This window comes from Myotis daubentonii, chromosome X (genome assembly GCF_963259705.1).
Source record: "Myotis daubentonii chromosome X, mMyoDau2.1, whole genome shotgun sequence".
NCBI classification, from domain to species: domain Eukaryota; kingdom Metazoa; phylum Chordata; class Mammalia; order Chiroptera; family Vespertilionidae; genus Myotis; species Myotis daubentonii.
The window spans coordinates 140,240,012-140,260,146 of record NC_081861.1 but is presented as its reverse complement, the minus strand read 5'-3'; the positions used below and the strand labels follow the sequence as shown (position 1 = coordinate 140,260,146).

Below are 20,135 nucleotides of genomic sequence, written 5' to 3'. Positions count from 1 at the left end.
CGCACACGGCGTGACATGTCACACACAAGCTCCACGGCAGCGTCATGGCCGCAGCTGACAGCTGTGAAGAGGAGGGACCCTCCCCCGCGAGCTCCTCGCCGCACAGGTCACTGTCCCCGGCGGTGAGGTCACCCCCCCCCCCCCACGGCTCCCATCAGCCACATGGGCACATGGGCACAGGGTCTGAGCGAGGGTGCGAGGCGCAGCCGCTGCTGCCGGCTGTTTGCTCCCGTCGCCGTGGAAACCAGACCGCACGAAGGAATCACCAGGCAGCTGGGAACCGGTGTCGTAAATACAGACGCAGAACCGGCAGCACGGGGAGGGGTCACCGCTGACCAGGCCCTCGCTGCAGGAAGGCAGGTCGGCTGGACCCCGAGGGGACCGGGTCCTGGGAGTCCGTCCACGGCTCGGCAGAATCAGACGGACCCCGGGCCCCGGCGGAGCCCCTCACAGACACAGCGCCCTTCCCGGGGCAAACGCCAGCAGCCGGGGCCGGGAGGGGCGTCACCTGACGAGGGGCAGGACTGAGCCACCCCCCACGCGCACACTCACGATGTTCGGGGGGAGGCCGGGGCAGGAGTGAGCCCCCCTCACACACGCACACATGATGCTGGGGGGTGGGGGAGGACGGGAGGTTCCCCGGTCGATGAACAGCGGAATCTCCAGGCTTCCCCTCCCGCCAACCGGAGCCGCGGGATGCAGCCCGAGCGCGATGCGGACGAGGACGTAAAAGGCACCACAGCCCGGCCGGTGGCTCAGTGGCCGAGCGCCGACCTAGGAACCAGGAGCTCAGGGTTCGATCCCCGCGCAGGGCCCAGGCCTGGGTGGTGGGCTCGGTCCCCAGCAGGGGGCGTGCAGGAGGCACCGTGACAACACGGTCAGGGTGAGTCCGGACCACCGTGACCTCACACGGACGGTCACCGTGACAACACGGTCAGGGTGAGTCCGGACCACCGTGACCTCACACGGACGGTCACCGTGACAACACGGTCAGGGTGAGTCAGGACCACCGTGACCTCACACGGACGGTCACCGTGACAACACGGTCAGGGTGAGTCCGGACCACCGTGACCTCACACGGACGGTCACCGTGACAACACGGTCAGGGTGAGTCCGGACCACCGTGACCTCACACGGACGGTCACCGTGACAACACGGTCAGGGTGAGTCCGGACCACCGTGACCTCACACGGACGGTCACCGTGACAACACGGTCAGGGTGAGTCCGGAATCACCATGACCTCACACGGACGGTCACCGTGACAACACGGGTCAGGGTGAGTCCGGACCCACCGTGACCTCACACGGACGGTCACCGTGACAACACGGGTCAGGGTGAGTCCGGACCCACCGTGACCTCACACGGACGGTCACCGTGACAACACGGGTCAGGGTGAGTCCGGACCACCGTGACCTCACACGGACGGTCACCGTGACAACACGGGTCAGGGTGAGTCCGGACCACCGTGACCTCACGGTCAGAGTGAGTCCGGACCACCGTGACCTCACACGGACGGTCACCGTGACAACACGGGTCAGGGTGAGTCTGGACCCACCGTGACCTCACACGGACGGTCACCGTGACAACACGGGTCAGGGTGAGTCTGGACCCACCGTGACCTCACACGGACGGTCACCGTGACAACACGGGTCAGGGTGAGTCTGGACCCACCGTGACCTCACACGGACGGTCACCGTGACAACACGGGTCAGGGTGAGTCCGGACCACCGTGACCTCACACGGTCACCGTGACAACACGGTCAGAGTGAGTCTGGACCCACCGTGACCTCACACGGACGGTCACCGTGACAACACGGGTCAGGGTGAGTCCGGACCCACCGTGACCTCACACGGACAGTCACCTGCCGGGGTCCAACCCCAGCAGGTCCAGGGGTCCCCAAAGGTGTGGACGGAGTCGGCGAAGAAGGAATGACAAGGAGACAGCGTTCAGTTGATCAGCAGCCTAGCCAGGATCTCCAGCCGAGTTCTGGTCTTGATCTCCAGAGAGGCTCTGCTTCGGATCTCCAGCGAGGTTCTGTAGCCATGTTCCCTCGCTAGGTTCTCCAGCCAGGTTCTGTCCAGGCTCTCCAGTCAGGTTCAGTGTCCAGGTTCCAGTCAGGTTCTCCTGCCAATCTCTGTAGTCAGGTTCAGTCCAGGATCCCTTGCCATGTTCTCCCGCTAGGCTCTGTCTCTAGGCTCTGAGGCCAGTTTCTGTCCAGGATCTTTTGCCATGCTCTCTCCAGCGAAGCTCCCCCGTCTCTAGGCGCTGTCTTCTGAATTCTGTCTCATGAGTTCTGTCTCTTGCTGTCTTATGAGTTCTGTGTTCTGAGTTCTGTGTCTTTCTGTCTTGTTACAACTGTATTTATACCAGTTGATTTAATCCTATCAATCTCTATTACAAAGGTTAGGGCGTTTCTTATCTCCATTCCAGGGAGAAAAGATTATGTAGTTTAAGCATGATTGTTCGTAGTTAAAGGGATTAATTACCCGCCTGGCACTTAGTTGAGGGGTTTTATTCCCTCCCTAACTTCAGGGGAAAATCCCTACCTGGGGATTCAACCTTTCTCAGAGACCTTGGTTAAAACACATAGTGCCAAGAAGGTGAGCAAACATATTAAGAACAGTATGCCATATATGCCAGGTCCCTTGAAACAGCAAGCATGGACCGGCTCCCGGCAAATTCCCCCTTTTTTATTTTTTTAAAAGCAGGCATTAAAAAGAAAAACCTCAAACGCTCTCTTTTATCCATTTTAAGAGTAGGATTGGCGCTTTCTGCTATTACCTGAGTCCTGATCTATCACCCCAGGGAGAGCTTGCCAATCCTGCACTTTCCCGGGGTGGAAAGGCTGCAGTGGGGTTAAGGATAAGGCTCCTTGGGCCTACCTTCTCCCATGCCTCTACATTTACCTTTCTGGCACCTTTCCTTCCTCAGAAAAGCATGGACGTATTTCTTGTATAAAACGTTCTGTCTGACTGGGAGTAACCTTAATTCCTCTGCTAACAAGCATATATGTTAAAAGATCAATACGGAGTCTTTTTTCTTTAGACTCAGTATGGCACATCTTCTTAATCTAAAGATCAATACAGAGTCTTCTTTCTTTGGACTCAGTATGGCACATCTTGTCAATCTAAGTTCTGTACTATCCACCTTCTTACCCTACTTATCCTCTATAGGGGGGTCTGTAGCACCCTGGTGGAGTCCTATCCGTCCCGAGTGTGGGGTTCTCAATGGGGGGGGCTTACCTAAGGGAATCCTGTTCCAGGGGTTCCCAAAGGTGTGGACGGAGTCGGCGAAGACTATCCACCCTCTTCCTACGGTGGAGTCCGATCCGTCCCGAGTGTGGGGCGCTTACCTAGGGGTCCCTGTTCGGGCGCCAGATGCCGGGGTCCAACCCCAGCAGGTCCAGGGGTCCCCAAAGGTGTGGACGGAGTCGGCGAAGAAGGAATGACAAGGAGACAGCGTTCAGTTGATCAGCAGCCTAGCCAGGATCTCCAGCCGAGTTCTGGTCTTGATCTCCAGAGAGGCTCTGCTTCGGATCTCCAGCGAGGTTCTGTAGCCATGTTCCCTCGCTAGGTTCTCCAGCCAGGTTCTGTCCAGGCTCTCCAGTCAGGTTCAGTGTCCAGGTTCCAGTCAGGTTCTCCTGCCAATCTCTGTAGTCAGGTTCAGTCCAGGATCCCTTGCCATGTTCTCCCGCTAGGCTCTGTCTCTAGGCTCTGAGGCCAGTTTCTGTCCAGGATCTTTTGCCATGCTCTCTCCAGCGAAGCTCCCCCGTCTCTAGGCGCTGTCTTCTGAATTCTGTCTCATGAGTTCTGTCTCTTGCTGTCTTATGAGTTCTGTGTTCTGAGTTCTGTGTCTTTCTGTCTTGTTACAACTGTATTTATACCAGTTGATTTAATCCTATCAATCTCTATTACAAAGGTTAGGGCGTTTCTTATCTCCATTCCAGGGAGAAAAGATTATGTAGTTTAAGCATGATTGTTCGTAGTTAAAGGGATTAATTACCCGCCTGGCACTTAGTTGAGGGGTTTTATTCCCTCCCTAACTTCAGGGGAAAATCCCTACCTGGGGAAAACAACCTTTCTCAGAGACCTTGGTTAAAACACATAGTGCCAAGAAGGTGAGCAAACATATTAAGAACAGTATGCCATATATGCCAGGTCCCTTGAAACAGCAAGCATGGACCGGCTCCCGGCAGTCACCGTGACAACACGGGTCAGGGGTGAGTCAGGACCACCGTGACCTCACAGAGGTCCCCGAGACAGACACAGGGCACAGGAGAGGGAAGCAGGGGTGGGCCCGCACACGCTGGTCTCGGGCGACACGTGAGGCGCCTGCTGAGGAGGGAGGAGAGGGCTGCACCTCCAGCTGAGCCGCAGACAAACACCGAGGGGCCGGCATACGGCTCCCTGCGGCACAGGCACCCGGGTAGGAGGTCGGCCGGGTGGTCCCCCAAGGACAGCGTAGACGCTGAAGAGCCTGCTGCGTCCGCACGTCCACGTGGCGACCTTGAGCCACACATGCGGCTGGAAGGAAAGCCCCACCCCAAGACGACGACAGTGTGACAGACTCAGGCGCGGCGACCATCACACGCGTGGAGGGAGGTCCCTGTTCACGCACCCAGAGCTCCAGCGGGCGGGGGCCCGGGTCAGGATGGCAGACAGGCCTGGGAGCTCAGGGACCTCCCCTGAGAGCCGTGAACGCCACCCTCCCCACAGGCGGAGGGGCACCGGCGCGTCTGCCCTCCCGTGTCCGGGGCAGAACGGGCGCGTCCGCCCTCCCGTGTCCGGGGCAGAACGGGCGCGTCCGCCCTCCCGTGTCCGGGGCAGAACCGGCGCGTCCGCCCTCCCGTGTCCGGGGCAGAACCGGCGCGTCCGCCCTCCCGTGTCCGGGGCAGAACCGGCGCGTCCGCCCTCCCGTGTCCGGGGCAGAACCGGCGCGTCCGCCCTCCCGTGTCCGGGGCAGAACCGGCGGTCCGCCCTCCCGTGTTTAGATAAAACTCACGCCAGGTCCTGCGTGTTGGCTGAAGGCCTGACGCGGGCAGGGCTCAGACCCCAGCCCGGCCGTGAGGACGCACAGCCACGAACAGGCCCGCCAGCCGTGGGGACGCACCTTGGCCACCTTGCCCATGTCCTCCATGGCGGCCCGCTCGTGCGGGAACTGGGCGAAGGTCCGCTCTATCCTGGCGATGACGGCGTCGCTGTCCGCCGTGCCCTGCGGGCGGCCGCGGGGGAAGTAGAAGGCGGGGATGCTCTGGCTGGCGGCCGGCGGCCGGGGCTCCTCCTTCTTCGTCTGAACCTGCGAGGAAGACAGGTGACACCTCGGTCAGAACCTGGGGCGGGAGACTCCTCCTCCACACGGAGGCGCGATGGGGGCGTGGGGCCATCTGCAAGTGCACGCGCCAAATCCACCCGGCCAGGATCTGCCACGAGAACGGAGCCGTGCACACCTGAGCGGACACAGGTGAGCGGACACACAGCTCAGAGAGTGAGTGCCACCTGCCAAGGTCGCTCAGTGGTTAGCGTCGGCCTAGGAACCAGGAGGTCACGGCTAGATTCCCGGTCAGGGCACAGGAACGGGTGGCGGGCTCCATCCTCAGTGGGGGGCGTGCAGGAGGCAGCCGATCGATGAGTCTCTCTCATCGTGGATGTTTCTCTCTCTCTTTCTCCCTTCCTCTCTGAAACCAATAAAAATATATTTTAAAAAAAGAAAGGAAAACAGCCACAATAAAATGAAACAAAAAGGGGGATCCCATCCAAGGAGCAAACGACCTTCCGACAGCAGCAGCAGGTCCAAGGAGCCGGAGGGAGGGCTGCCCACCTGGCCCGCCACCTGCCGTGGAGGAGCTGGGAAGTATGTGCACAGCAGGAGAAAAAGCACCAAGAACTAAAAGCAACAGGAAAGAGGGAGTCTGCCCCAGCAGACACCGATCCACGGGAAAGCTAGGGCTGTGCCTCAGGCTGGAGCAAATACTCCCAAGGGAGGCCCGAATCGCAGAGGGACGGAGAGCCAGGAAGCGGGTGGAGACGGGGGTGAATGTCACGAGAAAGTAACATACATACACATGTGTGTGTGCGTGTACATGTGTGTGTGCATGTGTATATACTAGAGGCCCAGCGCACAAAATTCACGCACGGGTAGGTCCCTGGCGGCTGCTGGCCGGGGCCTTCCTTCGTTCCGTGCGGCCCCCTGGTGGTCAGCACACGACATAGCACGCGATCAAACTCCTGGTTGGTCGAACGCCCAAGGGGACACCGTGCACATTAGGCTTTTTTACAGACAGATATGTGTGGTTTATTGCTTTCAGAGAGGAGAGGGAGAGACATAGAAACATCAGTGATGAGAGAGAAACATGGATCGGCCGCCTCCCGCACGCCCCCTGCTGGGGATCGAGCCCGTAACCCGGGCGTGTGCCCTGACCGGGAATCGAACCGTGACCTCCTGGTTCCTAGGTCGACGCTAACCACTGAGTGTTGGGCCCGGTATTTCCAACATAGGGTGGGTTATCGGTGTGTAACCCCATCTGTGTACGGACCCCCACAGGGCAGGCGGAGACGTGGACATCGCTAGCACGGCCCCCACCCCACGCTGAGAGGGCGGGTGGTGGGGCCTGCGAGGACCCTGAGCCGCCCGGCACCCGGCACCGGGGCGAGCGCTGGCGGGAAAGGCAGGGACCCGGCAGAGGGACCGAGCCCCGCTCCCCGGCCCAGCTCCGAGCTGACGGATGAGACAGAACAGGCCGGTGCGGACGCGGGGGATTTACGGGCTTAATCTCCGGGACATAAATAGCCCGTGTCCCGGCAGCTGCGGAACATTCCTCCTCACCCGGCGCCGTGGGGAGCGGCCCCACCGGCTCAGCAGATTGGAGCGACCGTGCCCACACGGCCGGCCGCCGCGATGAGGCTGCAAAAAATCAGCAAAAATACGTGTGTGCGCACGTGTGTGTGCACGTGGGTACGAGCAGCTCCAAAGCGGCCGGGGCCTCGGACAGGCAGCCATCGAGGGCTGAGGGTTTGGCCTCGGCGCTGCCCGCAGCCCTACTCCGCGCCACACGCCGCCAGGCGGCCGCACCGGGCGGGGGGAGGACACGCCCGCCTGCCCAGCCATGTCCGGCCGTCGCCTCCCCGGAATGGCAGTCACGCCGGGCTCCCGGCATGGGCTGCAGGCGCGTGCACCCCGACCACAGACGAGCGCCCGTAAAGCCGTCTGCTGGTGGGGGAGCCGGGGCCGGGCGTGCAGGGGGGCCCGAGACGTCCTCTGGGGGTGCCCCCGGGAGCCCGGCCTCAGAGGGCAGCCCCCGAGGGTCCCACGTGCTGGACACGGGAAGTGGCCTCGTTCCACCTCCGACCACAAGGGCTGTGCAGCAGGAGCACCGGGGGGCCAGGAGGCCAGGGGGGTGCAGGGACGGCCGCGAAGCTCCATGGTGCCGGGGCGACGCCCGCCGGAGCCAGGGGAGCCGATGCCCCGGACCCCACGAGTTCAGCGCCCACGGGGACGGCCCTCCCCACCCTGACGGGAGGCCCTGCACACGGGACGGGGACAGAGTGAGCGGAGCCGGAAGGGAGGGCGAGACAGCCGGGCGTGCGGACGTTTGTTTACCGTCCTCGTCCAGGGGGAGGGCCTCTCGGAGGAGGTGACAGGAGCCAGGACAGCGCCCAGGGGACAGGGCCGCACCCCACGGGTCTGGGGGAAGCGCCCAGGGGACAGGGCCGCACCCCACGGGGCTGGGGGAGCGCCCAGGGGACAGGGCCCAGGCGGAGACAGGTCTGGCTGCCCCACGGCCCGGCCACAGGGACCTCAGCTCTGCTCGTGGCCCACAACCTGGGCACAGGTCCGGCGACAGGACGGACGGGCACCCACAGGGACAGGATGGACGGACGGGAACCGACGGCAAGAGGATGGACGGACGGGCACCCACAGGGACAGGATGGACAGACGGGAACCCGGGAACAGACAGATGGGCACCGACGGCGAGAGGAAGGCAGGCACCACAGCCAGAGGATGGACGACGGGCAGACCAAGCGCTTGCCCACAGAGAAGACGGCGGGGGCTGAGGCTGTGCCATTGTGGGGCTGACGGCAGGGGTGCGGGGGCCATGTCCCTGGCCTCGGGGACCTGACGCGCTGGGCCTGGGAGCTCGGACGGACGGACGGACGGACGGGACGTGTGCAGGTCCCTCCCTGCTCGCACTGGGACCCGCTGACCTGTGGCCCTGGGACAGGGACTCCCGTGCGCGGTGGCGGCAAACACGGACCCACGGTCACGCCCCGAGCCCTCTGGTCCCGGACGCAGCGGGACACACCTGGCGGCAAGGCTGCCCCCGTCAGGTCTGGAGCCCCCGTCACCCTCCACCGTCTCCCGCCCCCCGTCTCCCGTGACCGTGGGATTCTGTGGCCACGGGGGGCTCCCCCTCACAGTCTGTGGCCCCTTAAAGGCGTTCATGTGCCCCGACGGACACACACTCTGGAGCCCCTCAGGGTCGCGGTGAAGTTCACAGCCACCAGTCACGTAAGGACAAACAGACAGACGGACGGACGGGGCCGCACACACCCGTGTGCTGCATGTGAACATCGCTGAGCCCCCGTGAACCCCCAGACCCGGCCCCCGAGGTGAGTTTCCAGCCCCTCGTGTGTCAGCGGCTACACCACAGGAGGAGGGGGGGCTTTCTAGAGCTCGGTCCCTGCAAACCGCAGAGGACGTCCTCCAGGCCCGACCTCCGGGAACGGGCGAGGGGCAGGGGGGTCACACACGCATGCACACACTCACAGACACACGCACACACACGCACACACGCACAGACACGCAGACACGGCACCTGCTGGAAGGCCTTGAGCCTCTTCTTGAAGCGCGAGGGCAGCACGAAGTCGCAGCCGCGGGCCAGCGAGGCGAGCTCCTGCCGCAGGTCGGGGTCCTGGCGCAGGGACAGCTCCCGCAGCCGCATGTCGGGGCGCATGGGCCGCCCGGGCCGGGGGCCGGGCTCGCGGGGCTGGGGCTGGGGGGGGCCGGGGGGCCCCGGGGGGTCGGGGCGGCAGCCGCGGGTGGGACGGGCAGGGCGGCCGGGCTCAGCGCGCTCCATGCGTGGACGGGGCCAGGCGGGCGCTGTGGGGGCCGGGCCTGGGCCCCACGCATTCCACAGGCTGAGGGCACATGCTGGGGCGGGGGCGCCGGAGCAGCTGAGCAGGGCGGGCAGGCGGGCGGCGACAGGAGGGAGCACCAGCGACCCAGCGGCTCCTCAGCGGCTCCCCGCGCTCTCCTGCGGCCGCGCTGGGAGCTCCCCGACCACACGTCCGACTGTCCTGCCTGTGGCTCAGCAAGTGAGCAGTCGGAGGGACAGCTGGTCGGAGACGCGGGCCGTCCTGGAGGGAGGGCACAAAGGGTCCCTCGGCTCCTGGGAAGTGAAGTCCCTCCGTCCGTCCGTCCGGCACAGACTGAACCCCTCACCACAGACTGAACCCCTCACGGAGCTGGGCGGCCGCTGGGTGCTGGCCCCTCCCCAGCACAGAGCCGGTCCGCCTGCGCCCGCCCCTCCCTGCAGGAGAGAGGAGCTGGAAGTGAACTGCGGGCCTGGGCGCCCCCTCCCCCAGCGGGGAGGCGGGGAGTGCGGGGGGTGGGGGGGGGGCACTGGGCCGTCCACACCGACACGTGCCCTGCAAGGCAGAGGACAGCGTGGAATGTGACCCGCGATTGCCCTGAGGACGAGGGGGTGGGGCAGGGGTCAGAGGGACCTGCCCGGCTCACAGCCCAGACGTCCGCTCCCCTCCCGCGGGGAAGGAGACGGGCCCAGGCTGGGCACCGCGGGCAGAAAGCCCCCCCCAGGTCCCGCCTGGAGCGTCCGAGGGGGAAAACTCCCAGCAGTGACGGGGGGCCACACGGGCCCAGGGCAGAACCCGGCACCTGGAACAGAACCAGACCCTGACGGACGCAGCACAGAAATAACAGAAATGACGCCGCCTGGAGGGAAGGGAGGGAAGGGGTTTGCAATCGAAGGGAAGGGAAGGGAAGGGAAGGGAAGGGAGGGGAGGGGAGGGGAGTGCACTCCGGCCCTGAAGCAGCCGTGGAGGTGGCCCTGCACCTGAGCGTGGGCTCGGCCTGGGTCGTGGGTGGCCGCCCGGTGCTGGCGCAGGGACAGGAGGACGAGAGCCATGACGTCCGGGCGCCCGGCCAGCCTGGAGGACGCCCGCCCGGGACACCCTGCCCCCGGGAAACGGCCGTGGGGAGCGGGGAGGACGCCCATGAGGAAGTGTGGCCGGGCGCCGGGCAGAGCTCACTGGGGCTCCAGACCACGGGAGCCCACGACTCCACGCCCCCCCCCCCCAGGCCCCAGGAGCGGCCCCGCCTGGCCGGGCGCCCGCTGCCTCTGTCCCGACTGAACGCGGCCCCTGGCTGGTGCCCGAGGTCCCGGAGCCGCGGACAGTGTCTCTGGCTTAGGGTAACGTGCGCCCAGCGACCGCGGTCGGGGTCGGTCAGGCAGGGGCCACACAGCTCACGCCCGCCCTGCCCCACGGACGTCTCGCCGCAAACCCAGACTCTCACCCAAGAGAAACACTCATCTGCCCCGTCTTTGTTTGCCTTGGCTAACCTTCACCCAAGGACGTTTTCCGTGGATTTCCGGGGCGAGTGGGAGAGAGATCCCCCACACGTGTCCCGACCAGGCTGGGGGTCGAGCCCACAACGGGGCATGTGTCCCTGACCGGACTCGAACCCGGGACCCTTCGGTCCGCAGGCCGGCGCTCTATCCACTGAGCCACACCGGCCAGGGCTGAGGACTTTCTTTAAGTGTTTTCCCACGATCAACGCAGACACTGAGTGCCCGGCAGGCTCGTCAGGGCTGCCCCTGACAAACGAGGAAACCGAGGCACTGGGTGAAGGGGGACGAGGCGACGGGCAGGCCCGGGACAGGCAGGCAGGGCCCTGGGTGGGGACGGACCCGGGGACCCCGCCCTGGGGGAGACCCCGTTCCGACAGGGCAGAGCGGGTCGGAAGAGAGAAAGGGGCTCCCTATTCCCAAAACCGCTCAGAGGCCGGCTGCGGAGGGGGAGGGGGGGGGAGGCCCTTCTCCAGCCGTGGGCATCGCGGCCGGTGGAGCCCAGGGGCTGAGCGTCGACCTAGGAACCAGGAGGTCAGGGTTCGACTCCCGTCGGGGCGCATGCCGGGCCTGCAGGCTTCATCCCCAGTGGGGGGCGTGCAGGAGGCAGCGGGTCCATGACTCCCTCTCATCAGGGATGTTTCTCTCTTTCTCTCTCTCTCTCTCTCTCTCTCTCTCTCTCTCTCTCTCTCTCTCTCTCTCTCTCTGACATCAATAAGAACACATTAAAAAAAAATAAAGGTCTGACTCAAACCAGTTCCAATAAACAAGGGAGGGCAGGCGGGACTGCAGGGAGCTGTGGGACTGACACAGGTGCGTGTGCACACGGGAGGGTGGGGACTGCAGGGAGCTGTGGGACTGACACAGGTGCGTGTGCACACGGGAGGGTGGGGACTGCAGGGAGCTGTGGGACTGACACAGGTGCGTGTGCACACGGGAGGGTGGGGACTGCAGGGAGCTGTGGGACTGACACAGGTGCGTGTGCACACGGGAGGGTGGGGACTGCAGGGAGCTGTGGGACTGACACAGGTGCGTGTGCACACGGGAGGGTGGGGACTGCAGGGAGCTGTGGGACTGACACAGGTGCGTGTGCACACGGGAGGGCAGGCGGGGACTGCAGGGAGCTGTGGGCTCGGTGGGCGGGGCCTGCACTCGGGCGCCGTGAGCAGTGCTGACTCTCTCAGGGGCGCATGGAGCTGCCAATGGCAGTGGCCCCCGCGGGGCAGACGGGCGCTAGCTCTGACACAGCCTTTCCGTGCATGAATCCCAGAGGGAAGTGGGGAGAGCCAACCCCGTCACTGCCCTGACGGCCCGCGTGTCGGTCTGGTTCCCGCGTGGCCAGGCTGGGCTCTCCCGTGGCAGCGACATGGACGCCCACAGAGGGCGCACGGACAGTCGTCCCAGGTGGAGAGAGCTGCCAGCATCTCGGGAGGGAACCCAGTGTCTCAGGAGGGAACCCAGTGTCTCAGGAGGGCACCCAGCTGGGAGGGCACGTTCCAGCCGCCGTGAGGCTGGAGGCAGCCCAGGCACCCGTCCATCCGTCCGTCCGTCCCTCCGTCCGTCTGTCCGACTAGGGCCCCGAGCTTCGCGCAGCGGGCATGGCCAGGGTGGGGCTGACACGGCGGCGCTCGGGGAAGGTCACACGCCCTCAGCCCTGCTGCCCAGGCACTCCCCACGGCGTCTCACCCACGGCGAGGACAGGACACCCCCCTGTAAACGGGCGAACTCTGAACAGACGCTCCTGTGATGGACCAGCCGTGCGCAGCCGCTCGACGTCACTAAACTCGGGTGGGAATGGAGCCGGAGGCGCACACGGGAGCACGGCTCACCCCGAGGCCACGGCTCACATGGAGACCACGGCTCACACGGCTCACCCCGAGGCCACGGCTCACCCCAAGGCTGCGCCACCCAGGGCTGAGGACGGGCAGACTCCACCCTGCCGGGGCGCAGCGCGGGTGTCCGGCCGGCTGTTCTTCCTTTCCCACTTACACAGACCACAGAACCCGGCAGCTCCACGCCGGGTCCATCTGCCCACGAGACACGGAAACGTCTGCCACACACAGACCCACAGCGAGTGCAGCAGCTCCAGGCCCAGCAGACAGACAGAGTCCCCAGACAGACAGACGGACTGGGCAAGTCCAGAGCGAGTCCCACTCAGAGATACAACCCAGAGGCCACCGACTGTCACCTGATAGACAGACAGACAGACAGACACTGGCTGGTCCACTGCCCAGCCCGAGGCTGCAGGACAGGAGACACTGGACGGGGACGGGGACTGGACCAGGGCCCCCCAGGCACTCGGGACACGGAAGGAGGGGGGTTAGGGGGCAGCGAGCACGACCAGACACCCAGCACCCCCTGTTCCACACACACCCAGGTCCACGTGGACGCAGACAGTGGGTGGTGAGGGCTGGGGGGGGGGGGGGCTGAGGGGGCCGATGGGGGGAAAGGGACCTATGTTATCCTTTCAACAATAAAGATTAAAAAATAAAAAAAGATCGAGGGTGCAGCCAGGCCGGCCCGCGGTGGCGCGGCTCCTGGAACGGCTACGATCAGGAGGGATTCCCCAGGACACCGGCCCCAGCAGGGCCGCAGAGCTGACCACAGGCACCCGTTCCCGGGGTCACGCTCTCCAGCACCAACGTTACAGCCCGATGGCTGCAGCGGTCAGGCCCAGGCGCACCGGACGTGCAAGGCCTGGCCGCCTCCTCGCACACGCACCCAGGCTGCCGTCTCTGAGCAGGGCTGGCCTGCAGGCACGCCCGGTCCCCGGGGGCTCCGGGTCCCAAGACACACGGCCGTGCCTTTGGGTGGCGTGGGCGCTGCCGCTGAAACCCCCTTAGCGGCCCCAGGAGGGACGCCACCCGGCCCTGCTCACACAGCCACTGCCGGGGGCAAGGGAGGGTTCTGGTCCCGGCTCTGGCCACCTGAGGCTGGGCAGGGCTGGGAGAAAGGGGACCGGCCAGCGGTCAGGGGTGGGCCCATTGGCTGGGCGGCCCCGGAGATCCAGGCCAGCCTCCTTCTGGGCGTACAGGCTTTCCACTTCAAATTGATCCTTTTGCAAAGCAAATCCACCCTTTTGCAAAGCAAATCCACCCTTTTGCAAATCCTCAGTTACTTCAAGTATTTTTTTTTTTGCCAGTTTCTCCGCAGGTGGCTGTGGGAGGTGGATGAAGACGTGATGGAGGGTGTGCGGTTGGTTTGGGACAAGGTTACCCTCCGCCAAGCCCAGGGAGTGTGTGCCCTCGCTGGCCGGACGAGGCGTCCCTCATCCTCCGACGACGAATCCCACGGAGGTTTCTTCAGAAGTTAGGGTCTGCGTGAGAAACGTGTTGGCAGGTCCTTCACCCACCAGAGTTTAAGGCAGCGGTTCTCAACCTTCCTGACGCCGCGACCCTTTAATACAGCTCCTCATGTTGTGGTGACCCCAATCTCATTGTTACAGATTGAACATGATCAAAACAAAAACAACGTGTAATTACAGATGTGTTTTCCAACGGTCTTAGGCGACCCCTGTGAAAGGGCCGGTCGACCCCCAAACGGGTCGCGACCCACAGGTTGAGAACCGCCGGTTTAAGGGCTGCTATTAGCCATTTTGTAGCGACTGTCACTCCTCAAGGTTGTCACAATTGCTTTATGAATATGTACATGAAGCTGCCACAAGCAGCGGGGGGAGAACGATTATAAGGGAAATCGATAAGCAAATAAGTATTTCTGACGCTGAGAAATTGTGTTTGTTACTACGTACGTGCAAGAAAATACTTAACTGTCACAACAACTTTGCATAACATCTATTTTTGTTACAAAACTTGAACTTATTTTAGTGGGAAAACGTGCTTTGCCCAAGGGTGGATGTGAAGTGGAAAGCCTGCATCTGAGGGTCCAGCCAGGGTGTCTCTGAAGCTGTGCCAGCTTCCCCCTGGACGCGTCCTTCCCAGAGAACGTCCTGGATCCACGAGAGCGTATCCGAAACCCACCAATCACTTCCGGCCAAAGGACCTCTCCTGGGACGGACGTCCGCCTGTCCCTCTCCCCTTGGCAACTGCTTCATTCCAGTCGTGATGAGCTTAGTGCTGCTCCCACTGAAAATGTAAAATGTTGCCGTGGCCGGTGTGGCTCAGTGGATAGAGCATCGGCCTGTGGACTGGAGGGTCCCAGGTTCGATTCCAGTCAAGGGCATGTACCTTGGTTGCGGGCTCGATACCCAGCAGGGGCCGTGCAAGAGACAGCTGATCAGTGATGTTCCTCTCTCATCGATGTTTCTATCTCTCTATCCCTCTCCCTTCCTCTCTCTAAAAATCAATAAAAACACTAAAAAAAGAGTATGTTAACCGCAAGTTGCAATAGGCTATTCCAGGTACACAACACGCACCAACCACACCTTTTCCTACAGCACCAGGAGGCAACATCTCATTAAACAGACCCTGTGCTAAAGGGCAGGAAGGCCCGGACCCTATGCTCAGTGATGGAGCGTCGACCTAGGAACCGGGAGGTCACGGTTCGATTCCAGGTTGGGGCACATGCCTGGGTTGCGGGCTCCATCTCCAGTCGGGGGTGTGCAGGAGGCAGCCGGTCCATGATTCTCTCTCATCATGGGTGTTTCTATCTCTCTCTCCCTCTCCCTTCCTCTCTAAAAAAATCAATAAAATATATATTAAAAAATACATTTTTTTGATATCAGAGAGGAAGGGAGAGGGAGAGATAGAAACATCAACAATGAAATAGAATCATGGACCGGCTGCCTCCCGCACGCCCCCTACTGGGGATCGAGCCTGCAACCCAGGCACCTGCCCTGGGTGGGAATCGAACCCGGGACCCTTCAGTCCGCAGGCCGGCGCTCTATCCACTGAGCCACACCAGCCAGTGCGATAAAAATGTATTTAAAAAAACCTTTTTAATTGGCAGGAAGCACCCTTTTTCTTATGACCCTGCTGTCCAGCCCTAATGATTGGAGACGAATCAGGGCTGAAACCTCCAAGTTGAGCAGTCGATCCACATTAAACTGCTGAGACGTCACCAACTCAAACCAACGCAGACCCCTCAAATCGAACCCCCAAATTACAGCCAACGGGGGGCTCTGTCGAGGGTAAGAAGACGTTGTTGCTGTTCATCCTCACCTGAGGATGTATTTTTTCCATTGCTTTTTAAAAAATATATACATTCTATTGATTTTTTTTACAGAGAGGAAGGGGAAAGAATAGAGAGTGAGAAACATCGATGAGAGAGAAGCATCGATCAGCTGCCTCCTGCACGCCCCCCACTGGGGACGTGCCCGCAACCAAGGTCCATGCCCTCGACTGGAATCGAACCCGGGACCCTTCAGTCTGCAGGCTGACGCTCTACCCACTGAGCCACACCGGCCAGGGCTATTTATTGCTCTTTGGGGGAGGGGCAGGGGGAAGGGAGACACGTTGACTGGTTGCCCTGGACCCGACCGAGCAGGTGCGTGACCTTGACCTAGAATTGACCCCGCGACCCCTGGATGCGGGGCAGGCGCTCTAACCACCTGCCATGGCAGGGACCACGTGTTCCCAGTATGTGAGGCTTTTGGGGGAAAAGAAGCGGATAAATGGACGGGTGTTTGCACGTCGGACCTCCCCACCGGCCTCCCGGGCACCGCCCCCACGTTGCTAGGCGACGGGAATCACCCGCGCCGGCGTCCAGGAGCCGGAAGCGGAACTTACCGCTCGGGTCCCGGCGGATCGGCGGGTCCCTCGGACGTGCGGCCCGATCCTGGGGCTCGAGGCGGCGCCCAGGGGCAGCGCGGAGGACGCGGGGGCCGGGCCGGGCGCCGGGGGCGCCGTCGGGGGCGCGGGCTGCGCGGGGGCGCCGCTGCCCAGGTCGGCGCGGCCGGGCGCCTGGATCCTCCGCAGACAGTCGCGGAGCATGGCCTGCGTGCCGGCCTCGCTGAGCCAGCACAGGAACAGCTCGTCCACCTTCATCTTCAGCACCGGCTGCAGCACTTTGCCGGGCGGCATCGCGGAGGTTCGGCCCCGGCGGCCCGGCGGCCCGTGTCCTCACGCCCGGCGCAGGGTCCGGCCTGCAGCGGGCCTCGGGGTGCAGACCCGGCCGCCCGAGGGGCGCCGAGCCCCGGCGGGGCGTGCCCCCGAGCTCCGCGGTGCAGGGGCGCCGGCCGGGCTGGGGTCGCAGGCCCGGGTCCGGGTCCGAGGTGCAGGGGCGCAGGCCCGGGCCCGGGTCCGAGGTGCAGGGGCGCTAGGCGGGGATTGCGAGTCTACGGCTCAGGGCTTTGGAGGAGGCGGCGGCCGGCCTGACGGGGGCCCGGGGTCCGGGAGGTGGGGTCACCCGCGCCTCGGGGGGCTGCACAGACTCGGGGTTTCGGGCGGAGGAGGACGTGACAGACGGCGGCTCCGGTCAGCTTCAAAACGGCCGCGCCGGGCGCGCTCCCAAACAACGCCGTCTACGTCGCGCGTCACCGCGGCGCGTGGCGTCATCACGTCGCTGCACGCCGGCACGCACGCCTCCATGTTTGCAGAGGGAGCCAGCTGCCCCGGTGTTGCCGGCGGGCTTTGGTGGCGCCAGGTGGCGTTTAGGAGCTGGGGTGGAGGCGCGGATGGGGGTAGCGGCCGCCCCACGCCAGGTTTTGGAGCTTTTAGGCTTTTTTTAGGGGAGCGACCCGCGCCGGCGAGGCAACCCTGGAGCCTAGGAGGTGCGAGCATGCGCGGTGCGTGCCCACCGTGAGCGAGCTGGAGTGCGAGGGGGAGAATGGGCATGCGCGGTGCGTGCTTGCCGGGGTCTGGGGTGAGAGAGGGAGGTGGCGGGTGGATCGAGCATGCGCACTGCGCACCCACTGAGCGAGCCGGAGGCCTGGCGGAATGCGTGGAAAGGGGAGGGGAGGATGGGCATGCGCACTCTGTGCTGTCCGTCTTGGGAAGGGGAGGGGGAGGAGGACGGTGGAACGAGCATGCGCACTGTGTTGCCCACAGAGCGCAAGCTGGAGGCCTGCCGGTGAGCGCGGAAAGGGAGGGTGAGCATGGGCATGCGCGGTGCGTGTTCGCCTGGGTCGCGGTGGGAGGGGGAGGAGGTCGGTGGATCGGGCATGCGCATTGCTTGCCCAACGGGAGCGAGCTGAGGACTTTGCGAGGGGATGGGCGGGGGAGGATGGGCATCTGCAGTGCGCGCCCCCGGGAGCCAGCGGGGATGCGCGGTGGGTGCCCGCCGGGAACGGGAGCGAGCATGCGCGTTGCGGGGTCGGGAGCGAGCGCGAGCCTAGGGCTGCAGTTTTGAGCTCAAATGGGCAACTTATGACCACGGGAGCCTCGAATACGGTAATTTTGTTTTTCAACCAATAGCGATGGGTAGGAGGCGTGCAACTGTTTCAAACGCCGGCCCCTTAGGATGAGACTGAGCTGTCTGTGTAATTGCAAAAATAATAAATGTGTTCCGATGGAGGGAGGTTCACGAAATGACCTTTCTGTGCCCCCTGCGTGGCCTCTTTCGATGATCCCTGTTCCGGGGCCGGTCACCCATCCACATCTCACAGAGGCACCTCTTCCCTTTACTCATCTTTGTAAGTTCAGTTCGATTTTTTAAATAAAATTTTACTCAAGTGTTTGCTTGGTTTGGCCCCTTTTTGGGGGGTCATTTGGGGTCTAGTGGGCTGGGTGCTGCTACTTGTCAGCAGGGAGAACATATCGCCAGACTCGCTGGGTAACGCATTTACATATGGTTTTGGCCCAGCTGGTGTGGCTCAGTGGTTGAGCATCGACCTGTGAACCAGGAGGTCACGGTTCGATTCCTGGGGCGGGCGCATGCCTGGGTTTCGGGCTCAATCCCCAGTGTGGGGCGTGCAGGCGGCAGCTGATCAATGATTCTCTCTCTCTCTTCCTTTCTTTCTTAATTAGTTTGTTAAAGTCATTTTTTTAAATCTATACTTTATTGGTGATAGTATTACAGATCTTCCATTTTCATCCCCTTCCCCACCTCCCTCCAACCCCTTCCCCCTCCCCACCCTCAGTTCTCTATCCTATTGCCCATGTGCATGAGCTATGTATGTCCTCCTATCTAATAGAGAGGGGAATATGCTAATTGACCATCACGCCCTCACAAGATGGCGACACCCAGTCCCCTCAGCCCGACAGGGGAGGGCAGTTAGGGACGATCATGCTGGCAGGGCAGTTAGGCATCAATCAGGCTGGCAGGGGAGTGGTTAGGGGGCTGTCAGGCAGGCAGGCAGGCGAGTGGTTAGGAGCCAGCAGTCCCGGGTTGTGAGAGGGATGTCCGACTGCCGGTTTAGCAGTTGGACATCCCCCGTGGGGTCCCAGATTGGAGAGGGTGCATGCTGGGCTGAGGGACAACCCCCCCCTCCTGTGCACGAATTTCATGCACTAGGCCCTTTAGTCTATATATATAAAAGCCTAATATGCAAATTGTCCCCATGGGAGTTCGACCGGGAGACCGATCACTGGCTATGACGTGCGCTGAACACCAGGGGGTGGTGCGGAACGAAGGAAGGCCCCGGCCGGCAGCCAGGAGGCCCCCATAGGCCCTGATCGCCGGCCAGGGCTAGGGACCCCACCCGTGCGCCAGTTTCGTGCACCGGGCCTCTAGTAAGGATATAAGTTCTCTGGTTCATCTCTTCTCGTCCCCGCAACCTCACGTGCCGGGTGGTTCCATGCCTCCCTGCTTAGGGTCTGACTTTGTTGATCAGTTCATGTTGTTCATTAGATTCCACAGACGAGTGAGACCATGGGATGCGTGTCTTTCTCTGACCGGCTTATTTCCCTCAGCACCATGCTCTCCAGGTCCCTCCATGCCGTCCCCCCTTCCTCTCCGAAATCAATAAAAAACATAGACATTTAAAAATAAAATAATACGCTTTTATTTTGCAAACAGAACGACCTCAAACCCAGTGTGTATGTCACAGCCAGGGGGACAGCGCCGCGGGCAGCGGTCCGGGTGACATCCTGCCCACCGATCAGGACGCACACGCCTGTGTGTGTGCGAAGCCGTCGGCCGCTGCGGGGAAAGCAGACACCCACACCGCGTCTGTCCGGCTTTATCACAGACGGACCTCTTGTCCGAGAACAGACGCGCCTTTCACGCTGCGTCTGGAATGAGCTGCCTGTGAGAGTCCCATTCATCCGCGGTTTGGAGGGAAGAGGGTTTGGGGGGGCTCCCGCACAAGACAGCTTTATCCGCCCGGGCGCAGAGGGGCGAGCCCAGGAGACAGAAATAAATGGCCGGACGGAACACAGACAGCACCTTCAGTCTGTGCTGGCACAAAGAGGGGCTGTGGGCCTGGGGGGGCCCCGCCCGCCCCAGCGGGAGCAGGCGTCTGCCCTTTGCATCTGTGGGAGCTTAGCTGGGTCCTTGAGGTAACGCAGGGAACGTGCAAACCTGTAAAGAATTTCTGCGAGTTTATTGCCGCCGAACTGTCGACAGTTGCCGGGAGCAGGGTCTCAGCGGATCGAGATAATGCTCCGGAGAATGGCGGTTTTCCACCGTGTTTTGTTTTATTGTTTGGTATATTTTTATTGATGTCAGAGAGGAAGGGAGTGGGAGAGAGAGAAACATCCACGATGAGAGAGAAT

General features: G+C 62.7%; 1 protein-coding gene across 4 annotated transcripts in view; it reads right to left on the bottom strand.

Moving 5' to 3' along the window:
* PPP2R3B (protein phosphatase 2 regulatory subunit B''beta) overlaps window positions 1–16,700 on the bottom strand; it is a 29,297-nt gene extending 12,597 nt beyond the window's left edge. For 2 of the 4 annotated variants that reach the window (XM_059680505.1, XM_059680509.1), the window contains exons 1-2: window positions 16,269–16,700; window positions 5,112–5,297 (exon numbers count right to left, since the gene is read on the bottom strand). In XM_059680505.1, coding sequence (XP_059536488.1) covers window positions 5,112–5,297; window positions 16,269–16,562 — 480 coding nt within the window. In that variant the 5' untranslated portion in view covers window positions 16,563–16,700. Of the gene's footprint in view, window positions 1–5,111; window positions 5,298–8,799; window positions 9,535–16,268 lie in introns of those variants that run through there. The other 2 variants (XM_059680507.1, XM_059680506.1) reach the window with 2 other exon arrangements.
* Window positions 16,701–20,135: the final 3,435 nt, after the last annotated feature.